General features: G+C 47.9%; 1 protein-coding gene across 1 annotated transcript; it reads left to right on the top strand.

Moving 5' to 3' along the window:
• The first annotated feature begins 1,192 nt into the window (after positions 1-1,192).
• On the top strand, positions 1,193-5,241 carry LITAFD (LITAF domain containing). The gene is made up of 4 exons (XM_041462187.1): positions 1,193-1,295; positions 3,320-3,385; positions 4,505-4,664; positions 5,133-5,241. Exons 1-4 carry the CDS (start codon positions 1,193-1,195, stop codon positions 5,239-5,241), a joined length of 438 nt encoding a protein of 145 aa, XP_041318121.1.
• Positions 5,242-8,269: the final 3,028 nt, after the last annotated feature.

Raw genomic sequence — 8,269 nt, 5'->3', positions numbered from 1 at the left:
AATGCTGTAGTTCCGATTTTTTCTCCACACCATCCTATTCCCTCAATGATTCATTCTCCTACCATTTTTCATATCACTTGACATTCATCCAGATTTGTGAAAATTACGACACATCTTCCCTGGTGGTATTTTCAAATTCCTTTTTTTTTTTTTTTTTTCTCTCCCTGAGAGTCTGATGCTTTAACTCAGCACTACTGATCCTCCCTCTTTTGCCCTGCCTTCACCACCCCTTGCAAACAGACCTGTTGGGACCATCCTGCCTTGCCCAGCAATTCCTCTGCTGCTTTTCTTTGACCTCACACATTAGGGCAGTTTGTGCATCTGTGCTCCTTTTTCCCAAAAACTTCCCCTTTTCCCCAAAACTCTCGCTGACCTGTGCAACAAGACTGGCCATTTCTTCTGCAAAGGACTCTCCCAGTAAATGTTAGTAGGAAATCAATCAGTTAATGCCGGTTCAAGGGGCAGCTAGGAATTCTCTCCTTTCCGCTGGCAGGGATACAAACACACATCCTGTCCTGTCCTCCTGCTCCCACCCGCCTTCACTGCGAGGAGCAGCTCCTGCTAACACCTGCAAAACACACATTTTGTGGCCTCATCTTGCTCAGAGCCTCAGGCAGCGCAGTCACCCGTAATAAGGATGTTTCCCAACAAAAGCCTGTCACCTACCGATGAGACAATAGTTTCACAGGACAAAACTGGTCACGATAACAATGCTGATAAGTTTGCACAATAACCCGAAGAAAGGCAGGTCCGAATTGCCGCTGATTGCACTGACTTAATCACGCGGGAAGGTTTTTCACAGGGGCTCCAAGTGTGCTCTTCCTTTCTTTGACTACTTTGAAAACCCATAGAAAAAAAAAAAAATGCATAGTTAACTCTTTCAGTCCCGAGTTTGCACACTTTGAATAGTGTTTTTGTCTGGGGAAACACCTTTAGCTTCCCAGCACAAAGAAATACCGGTATTTCTTTTATTAAGATGGTATTTTCTGCCCTCCACCTTCCTCATCATGAAGTGCGACAGGAACTGACTGCTCTCCGCCCTACAAAAACCAATGTGAGAACTGCCGATTTCCCTCTAAGCACCACCCGAGCGTGACAAGCAGGAGCTCCAGAAGCTCCGGCAAGTCCGGGGCAGGGAGAGTCAGCAGGGAAGGTTTTACTTTGCCCTTCTTTCGGCAGGCGAGCGGCGGAGATGTCCGGGGAGAAGCAGCGGCCGCAGGTGCCCGTGGTGATGTACGAGCCGCGCCAGGAGCGGCCCCGGGCCGAGCCCTCGGCGCCGCCGCTGGGCCAGGACGGTGAGCGGGGCTCGGGGGCTGCGGGGGCTCCCTGGGGGCTGGTGTCCAGCACATCACCGAGCACATTTGGGGCCCAGCCTTGCCAGGATGTGATGGGTTTAGAAAGCGTCTGTGCCAGCATATAAATCTAGGGTTGGGATGGGATCTCCTCATAGAAACATCATTAAAATGTTTAAAATTCTCAGCATCCACTATAATAATAATTATTATTATTAATAATAATAATAAATATTTGTGTTGGTTTAGTTAATAATTTTTTTTAAACCGCCTGCTTTATTGTAGCTGTATCACTACAACAACTTCATATTCCTAAGGTGCAATTGTTCAGCCAGCAAAGTCTGTACGTGGATGGGCTATGTCCTGCTTAAATTGTCATCTCGTTTTAGAGTTCTGCCTTTTCCTACCGTCCCTGCTGGCCAAGCCGCCCGCCCCAGGCTCCTGCAGGGATGCGTGTCCCCTGCCCACTGGGAAGCGCTGACAACTCAGCTCCAGGGCTGCCGGAGGGTGCCAGGAGCTGCTGCTCTCCGGGGAGGGCTTTTCCTTCTGGACCCAGGCACTGCTCTCACACTACACAAGCACCCCACAGCACCTCACCTCCCTGTCTGCAGTGGCTGTACCTTTGTTACCTTCCTGCTGCTGAGGAAATTGCCATTTACCGGACAGGGCTGGAGAAAAAACCCGAAAGGGAGATGAGGCAGTAACTAACAGCTCGATGTGTCAGCCGTGGGCCTCTAAACCTGACTCATTTCAGAGCACTTCGCTCTGATCAGCTCTCTCTGTAAATATTTTTGTCCTCAAAGATCTCTCTGGCCTCTGTGAGCTCAGCAGAGCTTGCAAGAGGCTGTGGAGAAGGAGTCTCACTTGGAGCCCCCCAGGCAAGGCACAGGCACTGCCCACACCCACACTGAGCTGCAGGGTCCTGTCCTTGTGTGGGAGCTCACTTGTACCAAGCACATTCCTTTTCTAAACCAGAAGGAAATTATTTCAGTTTTAATTTTTTTACAATTTTTCCCCCTTCAAGTAACACCCCCTAAAAACCAAACTGAAAAGTCTTCAAAACCAAAAACAAAGCACCAGCCCACCACCACGAAACCCAAATGCCATTGCAAAGCTCTACCACTTCTGGCAAGCCATTCAAGAAAATATTGCTAACATTTATTTCACCTTTGCCACTGTATTTTATCCCACTCTGGAAAATTCTGGGTTTATATCCCATTTGTATCCCTGTGTGCTCATTCCCTGGTTGCACCCACATAGTTTGTGAAAGGCTTGAGCACAGGACTGGACTCCCAGCTTGGGGCTGAGGGTTTCTCCAATGCTGTCCAGGCTTGACCAACCAAGATTTCCCTTAAGGACTGTCCTTCTGTCCCAGAGCAGCTTGGTACCACATCCCCCCAGCTGGCTGTAAAGCTTTTTACATGGATTTACTTTGAATGTATTCATGAATGTATTTTTTTTTTTAATACAGTCATTTATTTCACCTCAGGTAGGCTGATTGCATTCTTAATTTGAAAGATTAGCAAAAGAACTGAAAAGCTTGAGGTGTCTTAGTCACCAGCTTCCCTTCTCCCAAAGCAAAAGGAAAAAGATATTTAAACTTTTTTTTTTCCTTTCTAGAACAGAGTGGGGTGAAATATCTTTGTTGAAAGCTGATAAAGTTTAAACCAGTAACAAGGCTCTAAATACTAAATAGTAAGAGTAATTACCACTGAAGGTAGAAGTGCTGTGGGTCCTTTATCTGTGAAATCCTGAAATTAAGATTGAATATCATGACAGTGTTATGCTGGAATGATGTAGTTACTGCCATTCCAAAGAAATGATTTGGATTCTCTGCTTTTATAAAAGTGAGACCAGCCAGTCACTGTAGCTCTTCTGGCTTTGGAACCCCATGAATCAGTTCCTGGCTGCTCCTCCCTGTGCTGGGCCTGGCACTCCCTGCAGGCCCCTCTCGTCTCACCCACGGGGTTTTTGGGAGCCAGGAGCTGCTTGCACTCACACATTTTGCCCTGTTTTTCTTTGCACAGGGGGCTATGAGTATCCTTCTCCCCCACCTTACTCGTACAGAGAAACCACCATCATCGAGGAGCCGGGTAAGCCGGGGGAGCCCTGGCAGCTCCTGGGGCTGCAGAGGGACACGGGTTTGGTTCTGCCACCAGCACAGGGGGCAGGGGTTTCTGACCCAATCACAATCTCATAAACCGGAAAATTTCCACAGAAATGTCAGAAGATAAACTAAGACAAGGAACTCAGATTTGATTTTCCAGCATTAGCCAATCCACAGAAGTACCCATTTGAAAAAAAAAAAAAAAACCAAAAACAAACCAAACCAAAAAGGCCAGAAGCCAGGGCTTTCAGAACAAATCATTTTAAGGCCAGTGTTCCTGTTCTAGTCACCTTTATGGAGAAGCTCAAAGGATTTTCTGAGGAAAGGCTTTGAAGAACAATCAGTAACACCTCATACAGGAGGAAAGGAGACATACATTTTTAAATATCCCTGAAGCCAGAAGGCACTTGAACTCAGACGTGCTTTATCCTATCTGTCTAACAGATACCTTCCCACTCCTCAAGGTTTGCCTCAGGCTACAGTGTGAAGTTGTACCCGAAACATGTTTTAGGATCATTAAAATGGTATTTTTTTACTGAAAACATTTCTGAAAAAAATATCCTTCGTGTGCCTACAAGGGGTGTGCCCCTCAGGGAATAAGACAGTCAAGTCTAGACTGCAAAAACATGAGCTAGAGACTAACTGAGGACAGCACCAGCAGCTGTTTGATGGCATTTAGGTGTAAGAATAACTGCTTTGATGAATTTCTCATAACTACTGAAATGTTGATCCAGAAAGTTCCCCAACCTCCTTCAAATCTCTTCTTCAGGGAGAACAAGGATTTTCATATCATTTTACATATCAGAAGACAAACCCTCAGTGTCAGAGCACATCCAGCAGAGGGTGGTGGGACTGCCTGCCTGGGGGTTATCCCACAGACAATTCCCTGTGTGTGTCCTTATCCAAGTAAAGGCTGGCTGGTTTAGGTGCAGTGTGTTGGGATACACAGAATCAGGACAGTGCTTCTCAGGAATACACCTGAAATCAACAATAATAACATGGGTGCCACGTTAAGAGCCCACATTCTCCCAGCTTAGGCTTTATAACTTGCAAAATATTTCCTGTGCTTCTAATCTGGCTGCTTCTCCTCTCCTCCTGAGCTCAGTTTATTTGGTGCCCCAGCCTCCCATCATCGTGGCAGGGATCTTCTCCAGCAAACCAACATCCACAATCTGTCCTTCCTGCCGCCAGCACATCACCACCCAGGTCACCTACAGACTGGGCAAGCTGTCCTACCTCCTGTGCACCAGCCTGTGCATGGTTGGGTAAGTTTTCATGGGCACTGTGCAGCTTCAGCACAGCAGAAGGTTAAAAATGAGTAATTAAAAATCAAAGTTCTAGTTAGTGCCTATACAGACAGTTTGCCCTTCTCCACTTATGAGAAGCCATCCTGTCCCTTCTAGATACAGTCATCATGGCTGCAGGGGATGCAAACTTGCTAAATTTAACTCAGTATGTTTCACTTTTCATAAGACAAGCAGAAATTAGTACAACGTTGTCAACTTCCCAAGTGTAATTTAGAATCAGGCTCAGGAACAGACTCATGCATGAGACGTCAGAAGTGAAGATTAATTTTTTGGAAGATACTTTAAACATTAATAGACTTGGGAAAGAAGTGGATTCGCACAGTGAAAAGGCAGACAGAACAAGGCAGGGGGAAGTCACAGCTGTGGCCAGCAGAAAAGGGAAGCCAGAAATCATTCTGTGCATGTCCATCTCCCCTTTGGCTCCAGGTGCTGCTTCGGATGCTGCCTCGTCCCTCTCTTCATCAGGATCTTCAAGGATGCAGATCATTACTGTCCATGCTGCCAGTTTCACATTTATAGATATAAAAGACTATAGAAACAAACTTTATGCAACCAGATGATGTAAAGCCTCTATTTCCTAATGGCATAAGACTCTGCACATAAAACTACTGCTAGGAAACTCATAGGACTATGCTTGGGTTCTGCAGCTCCCTTGCTGGTGAACCCACCTGGTAAACTCCAGTTTAGCACCACATGGTTGGACTGGTTTTAAAACAAAAAACACTTCAAGACTAATTTGCACTATCATTTAATTTATGCTCTATTTGATTCGCTGCCCTGTGCTCTGAAGTTCCAGCTGGTGAGTTCTTCAGCTCCTCTCAAATCTCCCACCCAGCTGGGACACAGACTCCTCTGGACCTCTCAGCCCACCACTAACCAAGGTTTGGACATGGATGTTTCAGAGAAGCTCCTACCTTCTCTGCACTGGAACTGACAGGCTGGGATTTCATTTCTCTCTGCTCTTCTCCCTGCAGGATCTACCCCTGCAGGGCTGCGGGTGGTACAGTGTAGCTGATTATTTATTAACAAAACACTAAGTTATGAGACTGTCTTTACTCTGTTATGTTTGAGGTAAGAAAATAAACGTGTTATTGTTCACAGTACTGGCAAATCTGCTGTGTGCATTGCTGCCATGCCCCGTTGCACCCAGAGCAGAAATGCAGGTCACTGGGACACCCCCCTTACATTAACAAGCTACAATCCAAAAGGCAAACACACAAAGAAGAAAAATCAGCAAACACAGCTTGAAAAAGGTCATCACAACACAAGGCCTTTATTTTACCTCTCAGCCTTCTCACTGCAGTGCATCATCTCCCGAAGCAGGACTTAGACTTTACCTTCACACAGAACTTCACAGGCACTTATCTTGTGCAATCAAATATCTGCAATTACAATGCCCAGCAGGTGCCCAGACCCTTCTCAACACTGACAGCAGCTGCTGCAGCTTATTGCTGGCTGGAAAAATAAACAGAGGAAGAGAAGAAACTCCTGTGTTTCCATGTTATAACATCACCAACGCCTTCACGTCGGCACAAGGATTGCCGAGGGCAGGGGAATGCGGGGCAGCAGCGCCGGGGCTGCAGAACCGGGCACTTAAAGAGATCCTTATCCAAACCCTGTGCCGTGGTGTGACCAGTGTCCCTGTCCCTGGGCAGTGTCCCTGTCCCTCCAGTGTCCCTGTCCCTGCAGTGTCCTGTCCCTGCAGTGTCTTGTCCCTGGGCAGTGTCCTGTCCCTGTGCAGTGTCCCTGTCCCTGCAGTGTCCTGTCCCTGTGCAGTGTCCTGCCCCTGTGCAGTGTCCCTAGGCAGTGTCCCTGGGCAGTGTCCCTGTCCCTGGGCAGTGTCCTGTCCCTGTGCAGTGTCCTGTCCCTGATCAGTGTCCCTGGGCAGTGTCCCTGTCCCTGTGCAGTGTCCCTCGGCAAGGTCCCTGTTCCTGGGCAGTGTCCCTGTGCAGTGTCCCTGTCCCTGTCCCGTCACTCACTGACCGGGGTCGCAGCCGCCCTCCCGGGGCACCGCCCGCCACCGCCCCCTGCCGGGCACGGGGCGCACTGCGCGCTCCGCCCGCGGGGACACCGGGACAGGGACACCGGGACAGGGACACCGGGGCACGGACACCGGGACAGGGACACCGGGACACGGACACCGGGGCACGGACACCGGGACAGGGACACCGGGGCACGGACACCGGGACAGGTCCGAGTCCCCAGCAGCTCCTCCGGCACGGCCGGGCCGTTGCGCTCTGGGTTGAAGGGGGCTGCAGGAAGGAGCCTCAGGAGCGGCGCTGCCCAGCAGCCCTGTGACCCCAAGCCAGCTGTCACACTCTGCACCACAAACCCCTGCTGGGCTGATCCCAGCTCACTTAAGCTAGGCTGGGCATATGCACTGATTTTTACTTCAACACCTACACCACTGCAGCCTTTAGACCACAGAAACCTGTCTTCAGACTGTGAGACATGAAAAACCACAATCAATACATGTAAAAACTGTTAAACAACCCTTTCCCAAGGCCTACATGAAAGTCAGAGCCAACACTCCACAGCCCCCTCAACACCCAGGCCATGCCCAGAGCAGCTGCCCCAGCTTTCACTCCTCTGTACCAAGGTCAGTGACGTCCCCCAGTCACCCAAGCTCCTGCGACCTAATGGAACACAAACCACAAGGAGGAAAGGCACACGGATGGCAGCACAACAGTTTTACCAATTCACACATTTTTTTAGGATGTTAAGATTTTTCTCTATTTTAAAATCTGGCTGCGAAACCACAAGTGTTGCTGTTAATTAGTGGTAAATAATGCACCAAGTCAGTGACATTAATCAGGAAAGGTGCAAAACCCAAATTCACACGAATATACACATAGCAAAGAAATTATATCAATATATGACTTGAGATGTGCAAGAGGTGTTTAACAAAAGGACATTTTACACCACTGTTTATAAGTACAATAGTTTTACACAATTATTTAATAAAAAATAAAGTCTTCCAGCCATAACAAATTTAATTTCCTGCTGTGCTTGGTATACAGCTAACTTCAACATCACCCAGGACAGAAATTAAATAGAATACAGATTTGGAGCCAGATTAGGACATATCACATGTGAACATTTCCCCCTTATTCTGACCCCAAAGACCAGACAGGTTTAACAGCCAACAATAAATGATACTTGCTGCTCTCACAACAAACAGTAACACTCTCCACCTCAGTACCAAAATGCTTCAGGAAAAACAAGGGCTCAAAATGTGGAAGATGATGTAGAAGTCAGAATTCACCTTCTGGCCAGCACACCTTACATTATTAATGCCATTCCGAACACACAATTTGGCTGAATTTTGTGAACTTCATCTACTCAATCTAACCAAAATCTCCCTGAGTTCAGAGTGACGCAAGAGCTGTAATTCCCAATCCTCTCCAAAATGAAGAGCCGAGACACCAGTGCAGTGTTTACCTGGGCTATTTTATTTACAATATGTACAGTTCCTACAGAAAACGATTTCTCACAGAGGACATCAAACAGCAACCCCCCAGCGTGGCTCCGAGGTGGGCGCTGCCGCCTGCAGCCAGTGCAGC

The sequence above is a fragment of the Pyrgilauda ruficollis genome, unplaced genomic scaffold, assembly GCF_017590135.1.
Source record: "Pyrgilauda ruficollis isolate IOZ18807 unplaced genomic scaffold, ASM1759013v1 scaffold16, whole genome shotgun sequence".
Lineage (NCBI taxonomy): Eukaryota > Metazoa > Chordata > Aves > Passeriformes > Passeridae > Pyrgilauda > Pyrgilauda ruficollis.
The sequence above is the reverse complement of the archived record's forward strand: the minus strand, read 5'-3'. Positions and strand labels throughout refer to the sequence as shown.